The 25,537-nt window shown below is 44.5% G+C and overlaps 1 protein-coding gene across 1 annotated transcript; it reads left to right on the top strand.

Annotated features, from left to right (window-relative positions):
* The first annotated feature begins 20,566 nt into the window (after positions 1–20,566).
* On the top strand, positions 20,567–21,535 carry LOC135886073 (olfactory receptor 10A4-like). The gene has a single exon (XM_065413960.1). The coding sequence runs from the start codon at positions 20,567–20,569 to the stop codon at positions 21,533–21,535; it is 969 nt and encodes a 322-aa protein (XP_065270032.1).
* The last annotated feature ends 4,002 nt before the right edge of the window (positions 21,536–25,537 follow it).

Consider the following 25,537-nt stretch of genomic DNA (forward strand, 5'->3'; position numbering starts at 1 on the left):
TCCTATACAATTTTATATTTGGTATGATTGAACAGGTCTTTATAATTTTTGTTTGTTATTTGTGTTATGCAGTGATTAGTGGTGTGTATGTTCCTACATTGATTCCTGAATGTTGAAACAAAATAATTAATTGACATGGATAATTTCTGGTGAAACATCTCTTTATCCTAAAGATCATTTCAATTTTAGGTGAAAAAATAATAAAGATAGGATGAGATATTGCTATTTCATTCTGGATTTGGAAAAAGCCACGATCTTTCAAAAGCATCTAAGTGAGTTAGGGTATGTCCGTGCGGCAATAAAAGGCCAGTGGCTGGCCCGGGTCAGCTGACTCATGTTTGTGGAACTTGGGCTGTAGGGGTATAAAATTGCAGTTCGGACATTAGGACTCAGGCTGGAGTCCTGGCTCTGAGACCCGGCTTTATCGCTATGTAGACGTACCCTTAAGTTCGTAAATCCTAATGACTTACAAAGTTTGTTAGATTCCCACAGGCCAGAATTTTAAAATTTCTAAAGATGCATTTAGGTGTCTAACTGTGTTTTCAAATATGCCTCAGTGGCTAGCTCTCAATAACTGTAATATGCTTAATTTTGCATTTCTAAAGTGCCAGGATATTTCAATTCCTAAGTCGCAATGATTTTGAAAGTGATTAGATTCCTAAGTACCAAATTATTAAAGGCTCTAAAGATGCGGGTGTGTGTCTAGGTGGATTTTCAAATACGTCCAGACACTTAACTGCCATTTATTCTAACGTGTTGCATTTTAAAAAGATAAGACCACTTATGTATCTGTCTAGGAAGAAGACTGTTTTGGGGGATAAAGCACTGGACAAAGATTTCTCCTTTCACCTTGTGGCTCTAGTACAAACTGACTGACTGATCTTTCACAAGTCTATAGAGATGGAATTTTCAAAAGAGGGAATTAGGTGCAAATATTTCATTGGATTCTTTAAGCTTCTTTGAAAATCCCAGCCTGGAGCTACATTAGCTTGCAGCAACTGAAGTTCTGGACCAAGATACCTGGGCACCAGTTAATAGCCACTGAAATTAGAAAAGAATGTAAAATAAATACATTTCGGGGAGGAGGGGGGGCTGTGGTACAGTAGAGTGGAGAGGAAACAAGATTGTGGCTCAGAACAGCTGGGTTCTCTTCCTGTTCCTGCATGACCGTGGGCAAGTCATTTTGCCTTTGTGCCCCTATCGGGTAGGTGGGCTCATCATCTGTGGCCAGCAGTGTACCTAGGAGAAGAAAAACTCCCATTTCAAACCAGGTCTGGTCAGCTACTTTGTAACAGTTGTGCCATATGCACAAGCAATATGGGTCTGACCCTGGCTAATGGGGCAAAGCGTATTACTTAGCCTAATAACTTTTAATTTATTAAGAATAACTCGTGCTTTTGTCGAAAGCATATCTTCCAGCAACGCATCCAGCAATGATCTGAAGCCATCAAGAGATGAAGAATCCACCACTTCCCTTGGTAGTTTGTTCTAATGATCAATCACCCTCACTGTTAAAATCTGTGCCTTATTTATAATCTGAATTTGTCTGGCTTCACCTTCCAGCCATTGGTTCTTGTTTTGCCTTTCTCATCTTTTACTACCCTGTATTTTTTCCCCATGAAGGTACTTATAAACAGTACTCAAATCACCTCTCAACGTTCTTTTGGATAAGCTAAACCAAACGAGCTTTTACAGGCATATTCTCTAGCCCTCCAGTCACTTTTGTGCACCCTCCCTAATTTTTCAACATCCTTTTAAAATTTTGGGCAAGAGAACTCTATGCCGTATTCCAGAATCAGTCTGACCAATGTGCTATACAGAGGTAAAATCAGCTCTCTTCTCCTACTTACTACTCTCCTGTTTATACTTCCAAGGATCACATTAGCCTTTTTTGCCACAGCATGACACTTGGAGCTTACGCTGAGTTGCTTGCACACTATGACTCCTAGATCCTTTTAGCATTTTGCTTGTAGGTAGAATGCTGCTTTGCAGGATTCAGTCTCCCATTCTGTAGGTCTGGCCTGTGTTCCTTGTTCCTACATTTATAACTTTGCATTTCGCTGTGTTAAAATATATTTTGTTTGAATGGGTCCGGCTCACACCACTTCACCAACCTTTGCGTCTTCCATAGTTCATGGATCAGCAGAGATTTCATACTGAATTCCAGCTCATTGGTACAAATATTGAATGGCATTGGCGCTAGTACTGATCAATGCAGAACCCCACTTGAAACACCCCCATTCCATGATAATTTACATCAGCAACTACTTTTTGAGATCTATCAGCAAGCCAGTTTTAAAAAAATGTGTGCTTTATTTATATTATATAGTGCTCATTTTAAATCACAATGTTGTCATACTAAATTAAATGCATTACCAAAGTCTGTTACATCTATGCAGTACCTAAAGATATCACCTCACTCACCTTGTCTCTCTTCTGATACTGGGCTAGATGGACCTTTAGTCTGACCCAGTATTGCTGCTCTTATGTTCCTATGTTCAGTCAATTCCAGGTGCTTCAGAGGGAATAAATGCAACAGGTAATCATCAAGTCATCCACTCCTGTTGCCCACTCCCAGCTTCTGGCAAAAAGAGGCAAGGGACACCATCCCTTCCCATCCTGGCTAATAGCTATTGATGGACTTATCTTCCATGAACTTTTCTAGTTCTTTTTTTGTTGGTGGGTTTAGTGTGCAGCTTCTGGGTGGTGCTGGTGGTCTGTGATCTACAGAAGGTCAGATTGGATGGCCTGGTGGTCCCTTCTGGCCTTAAACTTTGTGACTCTTTGAGAACTGCTTGAGACCTACTGATGAAAAGTGCTATATAAAAACGGAGTAAGACTGTCGTTATTCAACAGTCTTCCCGAGGAGATCAGCTGAAGCCAGAGTGTGACTGCCTGTAGGAAATGCTGCAATACCATTCCCTTCAAATAGCCTTTCCACATCAAAATGGCTATCACAATGCTGAAACCTCCTTCCCCCTTTAAAACATCCCAAAAATGTTTGTGTGTGTGTGTGTGTGAGAGAGAGAGAGAGAGAGAGAGAGGAGGAGCAAGAGAAGAAGAAATTAATTAACACTAAAAATCTCCAGACAAAACAAAATAAACAATTTAGCCCAGGCCCAGCTCTGACTCTGAAAAAGGAGACATATCAGAGATCCCATGAAGTCCAGAGGGGACTTAGCTATGGGTACTGATTTTAAATGGAAGGTGCTCAATTACTAGGCTGATGGGTGGCACTATAAATAACTAAACTAGATAGAACATCCTATTTTATTACAGATCCTATACTGCCCTTATTACTGTGGGGGCTAGGTTGGCATTAAGGTAATATTGCAGGGGTGGGCAAACTTTTTGACCTGAGGGCCACATCGGGGTTGCGAAACTGTATGGAGGGAAGGCTGTGCCTCCCAAAAAAGCCTAGCCCCTGCCCCCTATCCATCCCCTCCCACTTCCTGCCCCCTGACTGCCCCCCTCAGAACTCCCAACCCATCCAATCCCCCCTGCTCCCTGTCCCCTGACTTCCCTGTCCCTGACTGCCCCCCCGAACCTTTGCCCATCCAACCGCCCCCTGCTCCCTGTCCCCTGACTGCCCCCAGGAGCCCCTACCCCTTTTCAACCCCTCCCACTCCCCGCTCCCTGCCCCCGTACTATGCTGCTCAGAGCAGCATGTTTGGCAGCTGCGCCGCCCGAGCGGAGACAGCGGGGAGGGGCTAGCCTCCCCACCTGGGAGCTCAAGTGCCGGGCAGGATGGTCCGGCAGGCCGGATGTGGCCCGCAGGCTATAGTTTGCCCACCTCTTTAATTTTGTCATTTGCCCATATAATTTTCTTACTTAGATTTGTAAGCCCCTTGTGGCATCCCTTTTTATTTATTTGTACCTTCCACAGCATAAGAGGGACCCGAATCTTATCCTGGTATTATTATTAATTATTATTATTGTAAGGGGAAGAGGTAATAAATAATAATAATAACAATAATAGATTATAGGAGCCTAAAGGAGTTATGCTTCCAACTCCAATTCAATGTCGATGGGGTTTAGGTGCCTAATGCTTCATTTGAAAAATGTCAATTCTACTGCACATATCAAAATGTTTCATAAAGACTCCTTTAGTTGTATACACTGCACTAAGCTCACTGAAGGCCTTAGGCTGGGATTTCCAAAGGGAGTTAGGTGCCCAAACCCCATTGGGCACCTAACTGTGGTAGGTTCCTTTGGAAAACTACACCATAGTCACCTCTGGAGAGATGTATCAGATTTGTCTGTCAGTCTGACAAGATCTATCATATTTCCTGTGTCTTTATCATCCTCTGCACTGTACCTTCAATATCTCTAGCTCAATTTGTTTTATCTTTGCTGTCATGTAGAAAGCAAGCAAGCAAGTCACTCAGTCACTGATTTCAGGAAGCAGTGCCACCTCACATATTTGCATTTGTAAATTCCGAAGACTGAACTTTTAGCTCATACCTGTTTGGGTGCAATCGTCCTTCAAGCTGACATATTATAACAATGACTGAAAAGAAACAAAAAACCAAACACACAAACAAAAAATCAAACTGCTGGGAAAGTATCAGGGACTTCAGCCTGTTTCGACAGGAATCAGGGCGCGAGCTCACATTTTTTGGAAATGCTTGATGAGTCTGAAACAAGAAGCCTTTTTATCATCATCTCGCTCTGAGCAGACATCCGTTCTCCCCAGAGAGGATCAATTTGCTTTGTTCTGATGGTTCCTCTGGGCCAAAACCCTTTGAAGCACCTGAGAGTCCCTTCCCTATCAGCAAACAACCCCAGCCTTCCCAAGAGAGATGGAGGTAAATATTATTGTGCAGACTGGCTCTGACTGGAAAGTGAAAAGAATAATAACAGATTTGCAAACGTTTACAGGAGTGATTGTATTATTGCACTGTTGCCACACTGTATCCTTGTGCTGTTTGTCTGTCTGTCTCCATCTTTTGTCTTTTGTCGTATACTTAGATTGGAAGCTCATTGGGTTGAGGACGGTCTTTTTGTTCTGTGTTTTAGCCAAAACACAGTGAAGACCATGGCAGCCTTTCCCTTAACTTCATGGGCATAAGGGGAAGGGGTTTTAGGATTGTAACAGGGTGCTGGCCTAAGAGGCACTGAACCAGCCCCTGTTAGCTCAAAACCTGCTAGCATAGCTCCCATAAAGGGGAACTGACTGGAGCTGGCAGGGTGTGGCTCATTAAAGGAGCCTGAGAGCAATCAACTGTGAGCCTGCTAAGAGGAAGGCCTATAAAGCTAGCAGGAAGGAAGGGTGGGGGAGAGGAGACAGGAGAGTGAGGGCCTGTTGCTCCCAGCTAGATGTAAGAGCAAGCTGTTCCCTAAGGGGCTACCTGACTGATATTGAACTGTATATAGCTGTATATACGTGGTGGTGGAAAAATACAGGGAAATAAAAGGGCACTGGTGTGTGAAAGAGTGGTCTCCAGTGAATGTGTACCACAAGCAACGATGCGCTTGTCTACAAGGATCTATTCGTGGGAGAGTGGATAAGACAAGAGAGGCTTCAGAAGGGGATAGGATGTGGGGTGTGGATAGGTGCAGAGGAGAAGGGAGGCAAAAACAGGGGCATGGGGTGTGAATAGGCACAGGGGGAAGGGAGAAGAAGCTCTGTGTGTGTGTGTGTGTGTATGGGAGCAGAGGGGAAGAGGCAAGAATCAGGGTGGGTAGAAGGGTAGATAGAAGCAGAGGTGTATGGGGAGAGGCTGAGGACACAGGGGCAGAAGGATCTGTTACCAACTAGAGAAGACTCGTCTCAAGCACTTTGGCAAATCCCATTGAAAGTCCCAAATCCTGCAAGCAATGTCAAAGAGAATTCTAACAGGAATAACAGCACATGTGTATTTGCTGCATTGGGCCCTAAGGATGTCCCTTAGTGCCGTATGTTGCTCTCTGGGACACTGGGGTAATATGGGTGGATTTATACTGGTCTAAGTGGGATATGAATTGGATAAGAATCTCTCAATGCATTAAAATCTGAAAACTGGGCTATAAGTAGGCTTGGAAGAATTAGATTTTTATCCCTAAATGTCAGTAAATCCCAATTTCACCATACACACAAATCAAGGGAAAACGTTTCCATCGATAATAACTGAAATTTACTGATAGGCCAAGTAAGGAAAATACTGCTAGAGTCTGATTTAAGGATATTTACTTTGCATATTTTGATGTGATGTCGACAAGTTGTGTTTTGATGGTGTATAAAGCTGTAACTTTTTGAATCTCAGCATCTGCTGTCATTAAAGAATTGTCTGACACACCCTTCTGCCTGACCCCCCCCCTTCTTCCTCCCACCCCACACAATTTCCTGCAACAGTGAAAATTTAAATGGATAAAAATAGGAAAAATGCTTAAAACCCATAATTTTGTGCAACTGTAAAAAAGAAATCAAGACAAATGGGAAAATGTTTTAAATAGCATTGATATCATTGATAAATATATAGCATCAATAAAAAAAATGAATTCTGACAACCCTAGATATAATGTACTCAGTTTATAGCAGTGCAGCATATGGGAATTAGATAGTATCCCTTTAAATAATTTGCAAGCCCTGTCATTGCAGTAACCATGTTCTATGTTTCATAAACCACTAGAAACCAATTAGAGCAGCAATGCATGTGGACCTTGTGCATGTTTGTGTAAATATTTAGCATTTGGGACCCAGCTGTTTACTGTGTGTTTTCTTCCAATTGCTTTGCTGTGCAGAGGAATAGAACCAGCACTCCGTCATAAACTCCAAAAGTTTCAACAATTGGAATTGTTGAATAATAAAATGGCACATGCTTAGATTGGTGTTTACAAAGGGGCCTTAGAGAATTAGGTGCCTGGTGTGTTGTGTTTTAAGGCATATAAAACTCTTAGAACCTATTTTATATCCCAGCCTTCAGGCCCTGATCCTCTGCATCACTTTATGTGCCTGGGGGTGAAATTTATTAGAGCTGGTTGAAAGGTTTTTTTTTGTTTTCCCTCCCCCGCATGGAAGAAATTGGGCAAAAACCTAACAAAACATAAACTCATTTTTGCTGAATTTTTTGGTGGAAATTTTTTGTTCACAAGCCACAAAAGGAAACTTTCTGGGTTTGGCACAGTGAGCAGAGCTGGTTGAAAAAATTTAGAGAGAACGGTTTTGCATTGAAAATGCAGAATCGGCAGAATCAAAGTGTTCCGTGGAAACGTACTGATTCCATCAACACTTCTGATGAAAACCAGGCTGGCAAGAAGGTGAGTTGCCTGCAAACCTGCCCACCACCCAGCTGGTAGGAAAACAGGGGAGTGGACTGTCCAACTCCTCAAGGTACCTGGGTAGTTGACTCCCTAGCTGGCCAGTTCCTTTGCCGGCAGCCTGGAGAGCGATTGGTCTCCTTAGCTCCCTGTGGTCCCTGAATGTTCCTGGGCTGCTCAGCTCTCTGGGGAGCCAGATTCTGGACTGCCCATCTGAGGGGTAAGAATATGGACTAGACAGCCTCCTGGTTCCCTGACTCCCCAGGCAGCTGGCTCCTGGGCCGTCCTGCTCCCCGGGCAGCCAGCTCCCCAATCAGAATTGTTCAAAACTTTCCTTTCCAGTTCTCCAACTTTTTGTTTCCATTTGAAATGGAAAAGACAAGATCTTGAATGTAAAATTTTCACCACAGCAGAAATCCTGGTTCTTGAGCCGCTTTGTGGATGAGTTTTCAGTCTAAAATAATTGGGGTTTCTGGTTGAAATTTTTTGAATGAAAATGTAACACAGGATTCAGTGGAAAGAGAAAAAAATGTTTAATTGAAAACCTAATTTTTCACTGAAAAATTGTCAGTGGAAAATTTCCAACTGGCCCTGAAATTTACCCCCTATAGACTTATGTCCCACTAACCACACATGAAAATAGGATTTCAGTGTGTATAGGCATTGCATAGCTTTCTATACACACCTGATAATCCCCATGGAATTCATGCTGGGATTTTCCAAGGAGGCAAAGGGAGTTAAGCACCTAAATCCCACTGAATTTACCTGTAATTTGGATGTCTAATTCCCTTATGCTCTTTCAAAAGTTCCAGCCTCAGGCCTGGTCAACACTTGAAAACTAGATTGACCTAGTTTTGTCTCTCAGGGCTGAGGGAAATTTTGCATCCTGAGCACTGTAGCTAGGCCAACCTCATCTCCAGTGTAGATGTAGGTAGGTCATTGGAAAGATTTTTCCATTGACTTAGCTACTGCTTCTCAGAGCAGTGGATCAACTACATCGCTGGAAAAAACCCTTCCACTGATGTAGTTAGTGTCTACACAATGGTGCTAGAGCAGGACTGCTACAGCGCCATAGTGGTGCTGCTCTAGCTGCTGGCTGCAGTATTTGCAGTAATAGGGCCTAAAAAGTCACTCCTGTGAAACTCTGAGAATCATTGATTCCCACACAGATTAATGGAACTCTGTGGAAGCTCTGCACCTTTCCTCAATGGGCCTTAAGAACTAAGGGACTGAGGTAAATATTTCAAAAGTCCTAATGGACAGTAGGTGCCTAGTAGGATTTTAAAAAGCATCTCAGTACCTTACACCCCTTGAAATCAATGAGTTTTTAGAGGTGCCAATTTTTGTTGGACGCATTCCTAGAGGTTCCATCACATGATGTCATCTTTAATTAAAGATTAATTTTTAATTCCTGGAGACTCCAGGGCAATCCTGGAGGGTTGGCAACCCTATGAGTTTTACATGCTGAGATGGTTTTGGAAATGCCACGAGATGTTTAAATACCTTTAAAAATCTGGCCTTTATGGCCAAATTTCCAAGGATATGTAGGCACCCAGAGATGTACAAAGATGCCTAGTGTGATTTTCAAAAATACCTAAGCAGGTCAGGTATTTAAATTGGTACTTGGCAGGAAATGGTTTCCTGTCCTGTGAGAATTTTTGAGATTTTTATTTCTTACCCATCTTGAATAAGGACAAAATCTCAAACTTTTTTGCATGGTGGTTGGTTTTATTTTTTTATTTTGGGGGGGGGGGGGAGGAGGCGGTCAGGTCAATAAAAACAATTTTTGTTTTTTTCAATGTTATCCTTTTTAACTTTATTTTACTATAGACTTACATTTTTCAGTTCTAAACAACTTTTTGTTTAGAAAGTAACTTTTCATTTAGAAAATGTTGAAATGGAACGTTTTGACAATTTGAAAGCTGTTTCTTAAACGTATATAGTTAGATAGATAGATAGATAGCTATATTGAAATGGGAAAGTTGCTGAAACCAACTCTTTCCCATGTAGGTTTGGTTCTAATGAAGCGGACCCTGACTAACTTGAATGGAGATTGGAGCAGGCTCTAAATCTTGCTGTGAATGAAAGCCACCGAAGGGGTACCCAATTCCCCTTATTGAGGTTGCAGGAAAAAAGCATCCCAATGTGTAGAAAGAATAGTAAATATGGTAGGCGACCAGCTTGGCTTAACAGTGAAATCCTTGCTGATCTTAAACACAAAAAAGAAGCTTACAAGAAGTGGAAGATTGGACAAATGAACAAAGAGGAGTATAAAAATATTGCTCAGGCATGCAGGAGTGAAATCAGGAACGCCAAATCACACTTGGAGTTGCAGCTAGCAAGGGATGTTAAGAGTAACAAGAAGGGTTTCTACAGGAATGTTAGCAACAAGAAGAATGTCAAGGAAAATGTGGGCCCCTTACTGAATGGGGGAGGCAAACTAGTGACAGAGGATGTGGAAAAAGCTAATGTACTCAATGCTTTTTTTGCCTCTGTCTTCACGAACAAGGTCAGCTCCCAGACTACTGCACTGGGCAGCATAGTATGGGGAGGAGGTGACCAGCCCTCTGTGGAGAAAGAAGTGGTTCAGGACGATTTAGAAAAGCTGGACGAGCACAAGTCAATGGGGCCAGTTGTGCTGCATCCGAGGGTGCTAAAGGAGTTGGCAGCGGTGATTTCAGAGCCATTGGCCATTATCTTTGAAAACTCATGGCAATCGGAGGAGGTCCCGGATGAGTGGGAAAACGCTAATGTAGTGCCCATCTTTTAAAAAGGGAAGAAGGAGGATCCAGGGAACTACAGGCCAGTCAGCCTCACCTCAGTCCCTGGAAAAATCATGGAGCAGGTCCTCAAGGAATCAATTTTGAAGCATTTAGAGGAGAGGAAAGTGATCAGAAACAGTTAGCATGGATTCACCAAGGGCAAGTCATGCCTCACTAACATAATTCCCTTCTATGAGGGGATAACTGGGTCTGTGGATGAGGGGGAAGCAGTGGATGTGTTATTCCTTGACTTTAGCAAAGCTTTTGTTAAGGTCTCCCACAGTATTCTTGCTAGCAAGTTAAAGAAGTATGGGCTGGATGAATGGACTATAAGGTCGATAGAAAGCTGGCTAGATCATCGGGCTCAACAGGTAGTGATCAATGGCTCCAAGTCTAGTTGGCAGCCAGAATCAAGCAGAGTGCCCCTAGGGTCAGTCCTGGGGCTGGTTTTGTTCAATATCTTCATTAATGATCTGGAGGATGGCATGGGTTACACCCTCAGCGAGTTTGCAGATGACACTAAACTGGGAGGAGTGGTAGATACGCTGGAGGGTAGAGATAGGATACAGAAGGACCTAGACAAATTAGAGGATTGGGCCAAAAGAAATCTGATGAGGTTCAACAAGGACAAGTGCAGTGTCCTGCACTTAGGATGGAAGAATCCCATGCACTGCTACAGACCAGCGACCAGCAGCTAGGCAGCATTCTGCAGAAAAGGACCTAGGGGTTATAGTGGATGAGAAGCTGGATATGAGTCAACAGTGTTCCCTTGTTGCCAAGAAGGCTAACGGCATTTTGGTCTGTATAAGTGGGAACATTGTCAGCAGATCGAGGGACGTGATCATTCCCCTCTATTTGGCATTGGTGAGGCCTCATCTGGAGTACTGTGTCCAATTCTGGGTCCCACACTGCAAGAAGGATGTGGAAAAATTGGAAAGAGTCCAGCGGAGGGCAACAACAATTATTAGGGGGCTGGAGTACATGATTTATGAGGAGAGGCTGAGGGAACTGGGATTATTTAGTCTGCAGAAGAGAAGATTGAGGGGGGATTTGATAGCTGATTTCAACTACCTGAAAGGGGGTTCCAAAGAGGATGGATCTAGACTGTTCTCAGTGGTAGCAGATGATAGAACAAGGAGTAATGGTCTCAAGTTGCAGTGGGGGAGGTTCAGGTTGGATATTAGAAAAACTTTTTCACTAGAAGGGTGGTGAAGCACTGGAATGGGTTACCAAGGGAGGTGGTGCAATCTCCTTCCTTAGAGATTTTTAAGGTCAGGTTTGACAAAGCCCTGGCTGGGATGATTTAGTTAGGGATTGGTCCTTCTTTGAGCAGGGGATTGGACTAGATGACTTCCTGAGATCCCTTCCAACCCTGATATTCTATGATTCATTCAAACGAATGGGGATTAGAAGTGCAGATGCTTTAAATGGCTTTGAGATTCTACACCTAAAAGTCAAGTTTGCTCCACTAGTAGCAAGGCGAGGTCATGTAGAAGAGGAATTGCTAGCATCTAGCAACTGAAACACAATATCCACCCTGGAGAAACTTATGAGGCAATTAAAGGGGTTGTTTACACTGAATGGACACAAGGTAGATGTTATTAATCCCCGGTGTGTGTGTTAAGGGAAAACAAGCATGAGATATCAGTAGATCAGGACATATTTGGTATTGAGATAAGCTGAGGATTTCTCAGTGTCATTCTCCTGGATGGAAAGGCTGCAGGAGGTATGAGGTATGCGTCACAAAGCCATTTCTTTCACTGAATGGCTTTGCTATTAATTGTTATATTGTAGAATTCATCTCACATATTGTAGGAAATGTTATGGTTACATGGAGCTGGACTCTGTCTCTGAATATCTGGAAATGTTGAAATAGGCGTAAGGTACATCAGAATCAAAAGAAAAGTATTTGACTATCTGTCTGATCCATCTCTCTTTGGTCATCTGCCCATCCATCCATCAGCCAGTCTGTCTCTCTGGTCCATCCTTTGTCCAGTCAATCCATCTACTTGTCCGTCTGGAGTCTGTTTTTCTGGTCCATCTGTCTAGCTAATCAATCTGTCTGCATATCTATTATTATTGATATTCACAATGTCCTAGGAACAGTCCACACACAGAGGACTAAAATGGGATTTTCCGAGGTGTTTAAGGGTGTTGGGCACCTAACTTACTGATGGTTCTTCCTGCTCCCTTAAGCGTCTTTGAAAATTCCAGCCTCTCTCTCCAAAATTTCATTTTCTTATTTTGACTAGCTTTCCTTCAGCATCCCACACTCTCTTCTGGTCTTCTTTATCTATTTGCACATTGTGCCCAATGCATGTTACTCTTGGTGTATGTCTACACTACATCAGCATAGATACGGCTACAGGTTTTTCCTTCAATTTAGTTAACAGAGCTCTCCAAGAAGCGGTAGCTAGGTCAACAGAAGAATTATTTTGTTGACTTAGCTGCAACTGCACTAGGGATTCAGTCAACCTGACCATGGCACTCAGGATGCTAAATTTTTCACAACCTTGAGTGACATAGGTAGGTCCACTTATTTTTTAAGTATAGACCAATACATAGACTCTTGCTTTCATGGCTAATTACTCTTTGGGGACTAGGACTGGTCAAACAATGGGATAAAACATTTGCTCTTTTTTAAAAAAATGTAAAATTTTAATGAAAAAACTCATCGACATTTTGAATTCTGAAAATTTCCCTACTGGAGACTCTCTGGTTTCTACTTAAACTCAGTCCATTTTTTGACATTATACCCTCTTACTGACCTGTCTGACATATCTGTGTATTCTCCTAGACCCAACTCTGCTTCCCAACTCATATTCTCTTCTTGTGCCTTTGAGGATAATTCTCTACTTTTGTCACTGTGGCAGGGTGGTCACCCCGCCCCTGCCCTAAGAGGGTTAAAACAGCCCTGGAGAGGGCTACAGCTGGGAAATGCTGGGCTGAAATGCTGGGAAAGAAGCCACAGCTGTGGCCAACTTAATCAGGGCCCAGCTGGCCCTTATAAGAATGCTGTGAGCCAAAAGCAAGAAAGACACAGTCCTCTCTGTCTATAGAGAGAGAAGGACCTGGCTGTCTGGGAAGCTGAGGAGGGTACCTAGGGTGGAGCAGTGCTGGGGAAGGGCAGAGGGAGCTGGGGAGCTCCAGCCTAGCAAAGCCCCAGGCTGCAGGCCGAGCTTAGGGCCCACAAAAGGGTGCTAGGGCTGCAGAGGGGCAGCCCAGGAATAGGCAGATGCAGCTGGTCTAACCCCCCTTGCCGAAGATGAGTGGTTTATAGACTGCCGTCTGCCCCAGTGAGCGGGGGCTAGATGGTGACTGGCAGTAGCTACTGAGGCGAGGTGGGGATAAGGGGTTGGGGGTTCCCCTGGGAGGGGAGACCCAGAGTGAGGGGGTACTGAGGTGGGCAAAACCTCGGGGCGAAGGGCACCAGGGTCCGGGAGGGACATGGGGGCCAGCAGCAGGCGAGACCCCGGCCTGCAGAGGGCGCTCAGGAGGCTGGAGAGCTAATTCCCTGGACAACCAGCAGGAGGCGCCGCGCCAGTGAGTCATCACCCCTCTACAAGCACTTTTAGGTCCTTCTGGTTTCCTGTACTATGCTTACTTTCTCTCAAAAACTCCTTGTCTAAAGAATTCTCATTCTATTTTAAGATTAATTCTTGCACCTCAAAACCATTATCTATCTTCAGCTCACATCTTTATCTAGTCTCAGATGCACAAACACATTCCAGGTCTTATATACACCACCTGCATTTCCTTAAAGTGATGTGCAATCTTTTCCTACTTCTACACTTAATTAGGTGCTTCTGGAAAGGGCTTGGCAAATTGGCCAGCTATTTTTCCTTAGAACATGGAAATAGACGCTGATATTTTGCTGTACTTCAATTGGGTCTGAAATTAACTCAGATGACGCTAATATTTTAATAGATTCATAGATTCTAAGGCCAGAAGGGAAAGTTATGACCATCTAGTCTGATCTCCTGTATAACACATGCCAGAGAACTTCCCCAAAATAATTCCTAAAGCAGATCTTTTAGAAAAAAAAATCCAATCTTTATTTAGAATCCACAACAACACTTGGTAAATTTTTCCAGTGGTTAATTATTCTCACTGTTAAAAATTTACATCTTATTTCCAGTCTGAATTTGTCTAGCTTCAATTTTCAGCCACTCGATCATGTTAGATCTATCTCTGCTCAACTGAAGAGCCCATTATTAAATATTAGTTCCCCAGGTAGATATTTACAGACTGTGATCACATCACCCCTTTACCTTCTCTTTGTTAAGCTAAATAGATTGAGCTCTTTGAGTCTATCACTATGAGGCAGGTTTATAATCCTTTAATCATTTTCATGGTTCTTCTCTGAACCCTCTCCCATTTTTTAACATCCTTCTTAAACTGTGGACACCAGAATTGGACACAGTACTCCAGTATGGTTGTACCAGTGCCAAATACAGAAATAAAATAAGTGCTCTACTGCTACTTTAGTAGATTTTTGATTAAAATATTAAATCGGAATTTCAATGGCAGTTGGATGTCTGAATCCCCTTGGCCCTGTGACAAATGTGGGGGGTTCTCTTTAATAGCTATTAATATTGCATCTGAATCTTTCACTAGTGTGATGTCTGTACCATATATTGGAATGGCTGTTTCACCTTAGGGGTTTGTCTGGGTAGCAGAGCCTCCCCATGTAGGGGAAGATAAAGAAGTCCCTTTCTACCTGTCATCTAACAGCTGTTAGTAAATATTAACCTTTTGCGATCCTTTTGTATATTGAACTCTCATGATTCTTTGGGCAAAAATCCCAGAAAACTTTCTGTGTTAGCCAAATAGCTGTCTAAACTCTCATACTAAAGAATGCTTTATTTTAACTAATGAATGTCTTAATTGATAGACTGTAATTATCCACAGTGCTTTTTACATGGACCTTGCTGTCTTAGTCCAGAACACCAGAGAGCACTAATAATAATTAATAAAGAAATCTTATAAATGTGCACTGTAATTGATAAGATACCAGTAATTGACAAAATGGACAGGGAACAGTTGTTATAGCAGTTGTGTTCTATAATCAATGCAAAATCAAACCATTAATGTCTAAGTCTTAAAGAGCTAATTATGGTCAAAGATAGTCTCAGGAATTGTAAATTAGTTACAAATCTCTCTGGCTTTTGATTAGGCAAGTTGGGAATATTGAAAATAGAATCAAAGTATGAGAGAGGAAATTTCAGCATGGCCAGACCTGGGAAAGAAAATTCTTAAAGGATTTTTGTTGTTCTGAAACAGTAAGCTGCTTCTATTCGGTTCCTGTGACTTAAGAAAGAAGCCTAATTTAGTGTGGCAGTCAAGGGAAGATTAGATGAGACTAAGGGTATGTCTACACTACGAGGCTAGTTCGATTTCTCTTAAATCGAAAATGTAGAATCGATATTGCAAAGTCGAACGTGTGTGTCCACACTAAGGACAGTAATTCAACTTTGTGAGTCCACACTAACGGGGAAAGCGTCGACATTGGAAGCGGTGCACTGTGGGCAGCTATCCCACAGTTCCCGCAGTCCCCGCTGCCCATTGGAATTCTGGGTCGAGCCGCCAATGCCTTCTGGGTAAAAAAAAAGGGTCGAGGGTGCTTTTGGGTAATTGTCGTCATCCGTCCGTCACTACCGCCCTCCCTCCCTCCCTGAAAGCGCCGGCAGGAAATCAGTTCGCGCACTTTTCTGGTCAGTGACAGCGCGGACGCCACAGCACTGCGAGCATGGATCCCGCTGCGACCATCGCTGCAGTTGTGGCCGTTGTCAACGCCTCGCAGCTTATCATCCACCTTTCCCAGAGGCAGATGCAGATAAACCAGGCGAGGAGGCTACGGCACTGCAGTGAGGGCCTGAAGTCTGAGAGTAGCACAGGCCTGTCAGAAAGCACGGGACCCAGCGCCGAGGACATCACGGTGACAATGGGTCATGTGGATGTTGTGGAATGGCGATTCTGGGCACGGGAAACAAGCACGGACTGGTGGGACCGCATAGTGCTGCAGGTCTGGGACGAATCCCAGTGGCTGCGAAACTTTCGCATGCGGAAGGGGACTTTCCTTGAACTTTGTGAGTTGCTGTCCCCTGCCCTGAAGCGCAATGACACCCGGATGCGAGCAGCCCTGACTGTCCAGAAGCGAGTGGCCATAGCCCTCTGGAAGCTTGCAACGCCGGACAGCTACCGGTCTGTCGCGAACCACTTTGGCGTGGGCAAATCTACCGTGGGGGTTGTTGTGATGCAAGTAGCCAACGCAATCGTTAAGGTACTGCTCTCAAAGGTAGTGACCCTGGGAAACGTGGAGGTCATCATAGATGGCTTCGCCGCGATAGGATTCCCAAACTGCGGTGGGGCTATAGATGGAACTCACATCCCTATCCTGGGACCGGAGCACCAGGCCAGCCAGTACATTAACAGAAAGGGATACTTTTCAATGGTGCTGCAAGCACTGGTGGACCATCGGGGACGTTTTACAAACATCAACGTCGGATGGCCAGGCAAGGTTCATGACGCTCGCGTCTTCAGGAACTCTGGTCTGTTTAGACGGCTGCAGGAAGGTATTTACTTCCCGGACCACAAAATAAGTCTTGGGGATGTGGAGATGCCTACAGTGATCCTTGGGGACCCAGCCTACCCACTAATGCCCTGGCTCATGAAGCCCTATACTGGCGCCCTGGACACTGAAAAAGAACTGTTCAACTACCGGCTGAGCAAGTGCAGAATGGTGGTGGAGTGTGCTTTTGGCCGTCTCAAGGGGAGATGGAGAAGCTTACTGACTCACTGTGATCTCAGCGAAACCAATATCCCCATTGTTATAGCAGCTTGCTGTGTGCTCCACAATCTCTGTGAGAGCAAGGGGGAGACCTTTATGGCGGGGTGGGAGGTTGAGGCAAATAGCCTGGCATCTGATTACGCCCAGCCAGACAGCCGGGCGATTAGAAGAGCCCAGCGGGACGCGCTGTGCATCCGGGAGGCTTTGAAAGCTAGGTTCCACAGTGAGTAGGGTAACCAGTGACTTTTAAGTTTCTGTACAGAGAAGCTGAACCTGCCACCGTTTCTTTACCCAGTTAATGTTGACTATCCTCTCCAGTTACAGACCCCCTCCACCCCCTTCCAAAAAAATAAAATCAGTTTTATTTTGTTAATGAACACCGTTGTCTTTATTACTGTTTTTGCGGGAATGTTTTAAACCTGGGACGCAGACTGTGGTGGGGAGCGGGTGTAGTGTACTGATGCAAATGATCCTTCTAAACTCCAGGAATGACAGGATTCGCAGTGGCGGACTGGTTGTTTCAACGGAGCCTGCCAGCCCTCCTGAGCGGGACTGCGTGTATGTGGGGGCTATGTGACTTTATGGCAGGGGGAGGAGGGTTACAGATCACCTCCTGCGTGGCTCTGTGATCCAGGACAAGGACCGCTGCATAAGATCTGTAACTGCCCTCCCCCGCCACAAAGTCACAGAGCAACCCCCCCCCCCACGCACAGAACATGAAAACCACCTCCCAGACTGACCAGGGTAACTAGTCACTGCACTGTGTATGTGCCCTGCTGCTGGACCTGCCCCCGCCTCTGTACCCTGCTAAAGGTGACTGTCCTGTCCAATTACCAGGGCCCTTCCCCCCCTTCAGACAGACTCTCCCTCAAAAGAACATGATTGAAACAGTAGTGAACAGAAACGTATTTTTTATTAACAACCACACATGAAACTGGGGGGTGAAACTTGGACGGGGGCTTGGGTGAGGCGGGCAGGAAAGGACTTTTCAAATTTTGGGGAATGACAGCCTTCTGGTGCTTGAGCAGTCTGCAGGGGTGGAGTGAGAGTTTTCACGGACTCTGCCGCCCCTCCTTCTTTGGACTTTGGGCGAGGGGGGTATGGGACTTGGTGGCGGGGGAGTGCGGTTACTGATAGACTGCAGCGGGTCTCTGTCCTCCTGCCTCCGTTCCTGCAGAACATCAACAAGGCGCCGGAGCGTGTCCGTTTGCTCCCTCAGAAGTCCAAGCAGCGTTTGAGTCACCTGCTGGTCTTCCTGCCGCCACCTCTCCTCACGTTCCATGTGTGTCCGGTGCATTTGGGACAAATTCTCCCTCCAATGGTTCTGCTGTGCTGCCTGGGCTCGGGAGCAGCCCATTAGTTCTGAGAACATGTCCTCTCGCGTCTTCTTCTTCCTCCACCTAATGTGCGCTAGCCTCTGGGAGTGTGATGCCAGGCTGGGTTGGGAGACAGTCGCAGATGTGGCTGTGGGAATGAGAAAAAGGTAGTGAATTCCTCCGAAACATAAATGTAGTTGTGAACAAAGAACATAGTCTTTCTCTGTGAACAAGCCCATGCACCGCACCTATCACATGCGCACTCAGGACAAGGTCGAAAAGTGCCTGGGGTCTTGCACTGCCGATCTGGGAAGCGGGGCAGGACACCGGAATCTCTGTAGCAGGCAAACATGGTAAGCCGTAGACTTGTGGCTGCTTAAAACTTTAGTAGTACCACTGGCCTCCTTTCACATTGAAAGCAATGCCAGTCTCTGCTGCCACCAATCGGCCAAGCATGAACTCTGGCCCTGTCCCACCCCCTCGCGGATGTCCCAGGGAAAGATCCCTGTATGCTGCCCCTCTCCCGCCTCCACCGCGTGGCTGTAAACCAGCGGTTACAGTTCTGTAAAGGAACTTGCAAGCAGTCCCAATACTAACTCAAAGCAGGTCATCATGAGCGACATAACTATCATGAGGATCTCGGACAGCGATAAGGAAAGGATGCTTCGGGAAAGCCTGCAAAGACCAGGGCCCTATGCCGCCATGCTGTGCAAGGCAATGATCCCGGAGTACTTGAGGATCTCCTGGCGCGGGAACATCTCCTACTTCGGAGGACCCACTAAGGCCGCTCTCCCCAGGAACCTGATGAACAGGCTTTCCCATTACCTCCAGGAGAGCTTCGTCGAGATGTCCGTGGAGGATTTCAGCTCTATCCCCGGACATATAGACCGGATTTTAATATAGCTGCAGTGGCAGGGACTAAAGAGTGGAGCAGCTTGGGCAGCAGAATCATGCACAACCGGACACTGTTAGATTTTTTTTAAATAGTTGGAACTGAATACTTAAGCGCCCAGGGTAAAGAAATCATGAAGAACACATTGTTCTTATTCTTAATATTCCAGTTTTGTTAAAAATAAATGTTTAGATGTTTAAAACACTTACTGCTTGATCCTTCCCCTGAATCTGTGTCCGGGTTACATGCTGGGGAGGGTTGGTAGGGGATCTCTGTAAGGGTGATGAAGAGCTCCTGGCTGTCGGGGAAATCAGCTTGGTAAGCGCTGTCGACTGCCTCGTCCTCCTCATCTCCTTCCTCATCTTCCCCGTCTGCTACCATGTCCGAGGAACCGGCCGTGGACAATATCCCATCCTCAGAGTCCACGGTCAGTGGTGGGGTAGTGGTGGCGGCCGCACCTAGGATGGAATGCAGTGCCTCGTAGAAACGGGATGTGTGGGGCTGGGATCCGGATCATCTGTTTGCCTCTTTGGTCTTCTGGTAGCCTTGTCTCAGCTCCTTGATTTTCACGCGGCACTGCGTTGCATCCCGGCTGTATCCTCTCTCTGCCATGGCTTTAGAGATCTTCTCATAGATCTTTGTGTTCCGTCTTTTGGAGCGCAGCTCGGAAAGCACGGACTCATTGCCCCACACAGAGATCAGATCCAAGACTTCCCAATCAGTCCATGCTGGGGCCCTCTTTCTATTCTGGGATTGCACGGCCATCTATGCTGGAGAGCTCTGAATCGTTGCCAGTGCTGCTGAGCTTGCCACGATGTCCAAACAGAAAATGAGATTCAAACTGCCCAGACAGGAAAAGGAATTCAAATTTTCCCGGGGCTTTTCCTGTGTGGCTGGTCAGAGCATCCGAGCTCGGACTGCTGTCCAGAGCGTCAAGAGAGTGGTGCACTGTGGGATAGCTCCCGGAGCTATTACCGTCGATTTCCATCCACACCAAGCCTAATTCGATATGGCCATGTTGAATTTAGCGCTACTCCCCTCGTTGGGGAGGAGTACAGAAGTCGAATTTAAGAGCCCTCTATGTCGAACTAAATAGCCTCGTGGTGTGGACGGGTGCAGGGTTAATTCGATGTAATGGCGCTAAATTCGACATAAACGCCTAGTGTAGACCAGGATGTGCATGCAGACTCTTTCTTGTCAGAAAAAAACATTTTTCTCCAATGCTTTGCTCCAACTGCTAACCAAAAATACTTTGTTTTAAGGAGGCTGCAGTCTCTATATTATTAATCACAGGTTCCCAAAAGGAGGAAATGCAGGTGTCTGAAACCCAGCTGGACCTGCAGGGTGATAAGCCGTTGGTATAGATGAGGAACTGTAATCAGGTCCGGGTTTAATAGTGGGAGGATTATGAGATTGCACCCCAAGAGAAGACCTCAGCTTGGTGCACTCAGACAAGGGGCAGCGGTGCAGTTAGCTCCGTGATCATGACAAGCTCTTTTTAAAATAAGCATATTGAATCATTTATTATGGTACTACCTTTCTCCATGTCTTTTCTCTATTTGTGAATATGGCCGGTAGTGCACAGGAGAATCTTACTATTGTCATCACAGAATTCATCCTGCTGGGATTTGGTAACCTCCATGAACTGCAGACCTTCCTTTTCATGGCATGTTTAGTTATTTACCTTGTAACAGTGACTGGAAACCTCCTCATTATCACAGTAGTATTAGCCGATGGTTGTCTTCACACTCCCATGTACTTCTTCTTGGGTAATTTATCCACCTTGGAGATCTGCTACACCTCAACCATTGTCCCCAAGATGCTCAGGACATTCCTAACATTCTGGGAAACGGTTCCTTTCTTGGGGTGTCTGACTCAGTTGTATATTTTTGGTTCAATGACAGTTATTGAATGCTGCCTCTTATCAATCATGTCCTACGACCGGTGTTTAGCCATCTGCAGTCCTCTGCGCTATGCAGCTGTTATAAACTTTAAGGTTTGCCTTCAGTTAGCGGTTGGTTGTTGGGTAACTGGGCTTCTGGCTCCTCTGATAACAGTAGTTTGGACATCCAGACTACCATTCTGTGCTTCCAATGAAATTGACCATTTCTTTTGTGATTTTGTGCCTCTGCTAAGACTGTCATGTACAGACACTCATGTGATTCAATCTCTGTCTTTCATAGTCTGTGCCTGTGTGGGCCTCATCCCATTTTTACTAACCCTGGGTTCTTATTACAAAATAATACGGACCATCTGGAAGATCCCTTCCACCACAGGGAAACAAAGAGCTTTCTCCACCTGCTCCTCACACCTTATAGTCATTAGCATTTTCTATGGGACTGTCATTATGGTCTATGGGGCCCCAATTGGAAGCCAGTTGCCGGAGATAAACGAAGTCTTCTCCATGCTCTATGCTGTGGTGTCTCCCATGTTCAATCCCATCATCTACAGCCTGAGAAACAAGGAGGTCAAAGAGGCCTTGAGAAGGGTTACAAGGAAAACTGTCAGTCTCATAAAGAAAGGGAATGTCAAATAAGGCAACAGGATGGACTGAAATGAGGGAACAATGAGCGTCACAAATGTTTTTGGTTGAGGTTGAGGTTGAGATGCATCTTAAGTTTTCAGCTGCTTATTTGTATGTTCTTTTTTAATAGTCTATTCAGCTTTCTGTAACCATGTGTATCACCCATCGTGTTCCATTCTATGCTATTCAGGTTCTTAAACCATCCTTATCAACTTGCAGAAGTGCATTAAACAACATAATCAACATCTGCCACCTGTGGTTCTTTTTCTCCCTTTCTCTCCCTGAAGGGAAAATTATGGGAGATTTTAATTTTATTCTGTGTTGATTTGCTTTATGTCAACTGGTGCTCTGTGCATTTGCCATTAAAGTCAAGTTACAAGAAGTGTGTCTAGCACGTGGAGCAGAAGGTGGTGATGCTTTGTGATGGTGTGACGTTGCACTCTATATGATTTTATGAAAATATGCTAATAAGTGTGAATATAATGGAACTGGAATATGTTTCATGCAGAAGCTCTCTTGTAAGGTAGCATTGCAAACCTTATAATCTACTGCGTGTGGTCATCCTATTTGTATGTATGTATCATTCCTGTATCTGAAACTAGAAATATGAAATATAACTGAGGGCCTATTGTAATTATGCAAAGTGTGGGCCATTAACGGTGGTTTGGAATCTTGATGGCTCCCATCTACCAGGACAATTGACTGTAGATGGCTCTGTTTGCTTGCAGGCCTTCCTGTGAGTCAGGCTGGGAGGAATGAAGGCTTGGGGTCTCACAGGACATGTGATCATGTCACCTGAACTGGAATCCATCTTTAACCTGGTGCTTTTCCATTTAGAAGGAAGGGTGGGAACCCAGAGAGGGACAAAGGATTCCCGCCTTGTGCAAAGCTATATAAGTGGGTGAAACAGAACAAAGGGGATTTCTCATGATTGCAGCCCCCTAGCTACCACCTGAGCTGGAACAAGGGCTGTACCAGGGGAAAGGATTGTGCCCAGACTAGAAGGCATCCAGTCTGTGATAGAAGCTTACTGGAACATCTCTGAGGGTAAGATTTCATCTGTAATCACTTTCTTACTGTATTAGGTTTAGACTTGCGTGTTTTATTTTATTTTGCCTGATAATTCACTTTGTTCTGTCTGTTATTACTTGGAACCACTTAAATCCTACTTTTTATACTTAATAAAATCACTTTTTATTTATTAATTGACCCATAGTATGTATTAATATGGGTGGGGGGCAGCTGTGCATATTTCTTTATCAGTGTTATAGAGGATGAACATTTTATGAGTTTACCATGTATAAGCTTTATACAGGGTAAAACGGATTTATTGGGGGTTGGACCCCATTGGGAGCTGGGTATCTGAGTGTTGGAGACAGGAACACTTCTTAAGTTGTGTTCAGTGAAGCCTGCAGCTTTTGGGGGACGTGGTTCAGACCTGGGGCTGTGTTTGTAGCAGGCAAGCGTGTCTGGCTCAAACAGACAAGGTTCTGGAGTCCCAAGCTGGCAGGAAAAACAGGTTAGAAGTAGTCTCAGCATATCAGTTGGCAGTCCCAAGGGGGTTTCTGTGATCCAACCCATCACAGGTGGTTCTTAGATTCTGTGGAAGTTCCTTTCACAGTTTCAGACCAGCCACCGAGAAAGCTCCATCTTCTGCACAGACAAGCTTTACCCTGGCCAATGGACAACTGCACTGCATCTGACAAACAAAGTTTTCAGTCTCAGTCCTCATGAAGATTCATGTGATCAGGAAATCAGATCTAGAAATGATTGATTCCAACTGTAGATATTGAAATTACCACTAGGTACTTATTGGCCTTTTTAGGCACCTCAGACCAGATTTTTAGAGATATTTAGGTACCTAGTGGGTTTGTCAAAAGCACCCTGATGCCCAACAGCCATTGATCTCAGTGGGTCTTTGGTGCCCAGATGAAAATCTGACTAGGTGCCTAAATATCTTTTCAAATATGTCCCTTAAATATATTTGGAAATCTGGCCTTAAGTCACTTTTGAAAATGGCACTTGGGGTAAAATTGTCAAAAGCACCCATGTGATTTAGGAGGCTAAGACCCATTGACTTTCAATGGCACCTATGCTCCTAAATCACATAGGTGATCACCGAGAAGGGTAAACATTCCTCTTGTCAGTGCTCTTTGCTGATGACTACCGAAATGTTCAACAAGACATCACACATGTTCTGCCTCTTTGTCTTTTTAATTAGCACTTTAGAACCTGTAGATGGACATAGGAGAGTTTGAATAATGGGGAAAATATTCTTAAAGGGTGGGATTTTCAAAGGAGGTGAAGGGAGCTAGGTCCCCAAATCCCAGTGAAAGTCAAGGGGAATTAGGTGCCTAGCACCCCTTCTTTGAAAATCCCAGCCTTAGTCCAAAACAAATCTTATTGTTACTGAAATCTTTGACTTCTGTGCATTGAGAGACGCATGAAAAAAAGACCACCACCCCTGGTATAGCATGAGTAGAACTAAGAAGAAGGTTCAAATTCCAGGCAGCACTTACCTCGGTGTACTCTCGGGAGTGCAAGCTGGGAAAAGCTACTATCCACCCAGCACAGGCTATTCAGCATGTGACACTAGCCTTTATGCATCTTCAATAAAGATCTCTTTACTACAATGCTGCCTGCCTGCTGCATTATTTTATAGACAGGGCTGTTTGAAGCCAATACTGCCAGACCTGAAGCTGCTCTGGACCTCCAGCTGGCAGCAATTCCAGTCCTTGAGCTAATAGTTGATTGTCTTCTTGGGTTCCAGTGAGATCGGGAATCTCTAGCCTGGATAAAAAAGTAACTTAGCCATCACAGTAGACACATCTCCTGGTTCTGCGTCAATAAGCTGCTGAATCTACAGGGCTGTCTGTCTCCAACTTACATAGTATTAGCCTTTCCTCCCTGAGCCCTGATTGCTCTGGCTCAGGTAGTGAATGTGTGTAAACTACATGATTGCTTGCCCTTAATGGAAACTTTCTATAAAGTTTCAGAAACAGTTACTGACCAAGTCCAGTAACTGCCACATCCCTCCTCGAGATGTCAGTCTCTATTCTCTGTACATATGCAGAAACAGAGGATTCAAACTAAAATCCATATCTCCTCTCCACTGATTCTCCCATTTTCTTTAGACTAAAAAGAAATAAGAACATAAGAGTGGCCACTCTGGGTCAGACCGAAAGTCCATCTAGCCCAGTATCCTGTCTTCTGACAGTGGCCAATGCCAGGTGCACCAGAGGGAATGAACAGAACAGGTAATCACCAAGCGATCCATCCCCTGTTGCTCATTCCCAGCTTCTGGCAAACAGAGGCTAGGGACACCATACCTGCCCATCCTGGCTAATAACCATTGATGGACCTATCCTCCATGAATTTATCTAGTTCTTTTTGAACCCTGTTATAATCTTGGCCTTCACAACATCCTCTGGCAAAGAGTTCCACAGACTGACTGTGCATTGTGTGAAAAAATATTTCCTTTTGTTTGTTTTAAATCTGCTGCCTATTAATTTCATTTGGTGACCCCTGGTTCTTTTGTTATGAGAAGGAGTAAATAACACTTTCTTATTCACTTTCTCTACACCAATCATGATTTTATAGATGTCTATCATATCCCCCCTTAATCATCTCTTTTCCAAGCTGAAAAGTCCAAGATTTATTGAACTCTCCTCATACGGAAGCCGTTCCTACACCTAATCATTTTTGTTGATCTTTTCTGAACCTTTTCCAATTCCAATATATCTTTTTTGAGATGGGGTGACCAAAAGTTGCACTATAAGTATGTGGTTTACATGTACTCTGCTTTAAAAAAAACATCAATGTTAATACTTTTTCCATTTATACTTTGTAATTTAAATCTTCTCCTTCACTAGAAACCTTAACTCTGCCCTTTAGTTACATTGTACAACTGCCATACAATTATTATTAAGGCATTTAAGTGTCTTCGAATCCAGATTTTTAAGCACATGTTTGATTTCTTTCTTTTTTTCTCCATCATGGTGTCACTATAGTGCA

Source organism: Emys orbicularis, chromosome 12 (assembly GCF_028017835.1).
Source record: "Emys orbicularis isolate rEmyOrb1 chromosome 12, rEmyOrb1.hap1, whole genome shotgun sequence".
NCBI lineage: Eukaryota > Metazoa > Chordata > Testudines > Emydidae > Emys > Emys orbicularis.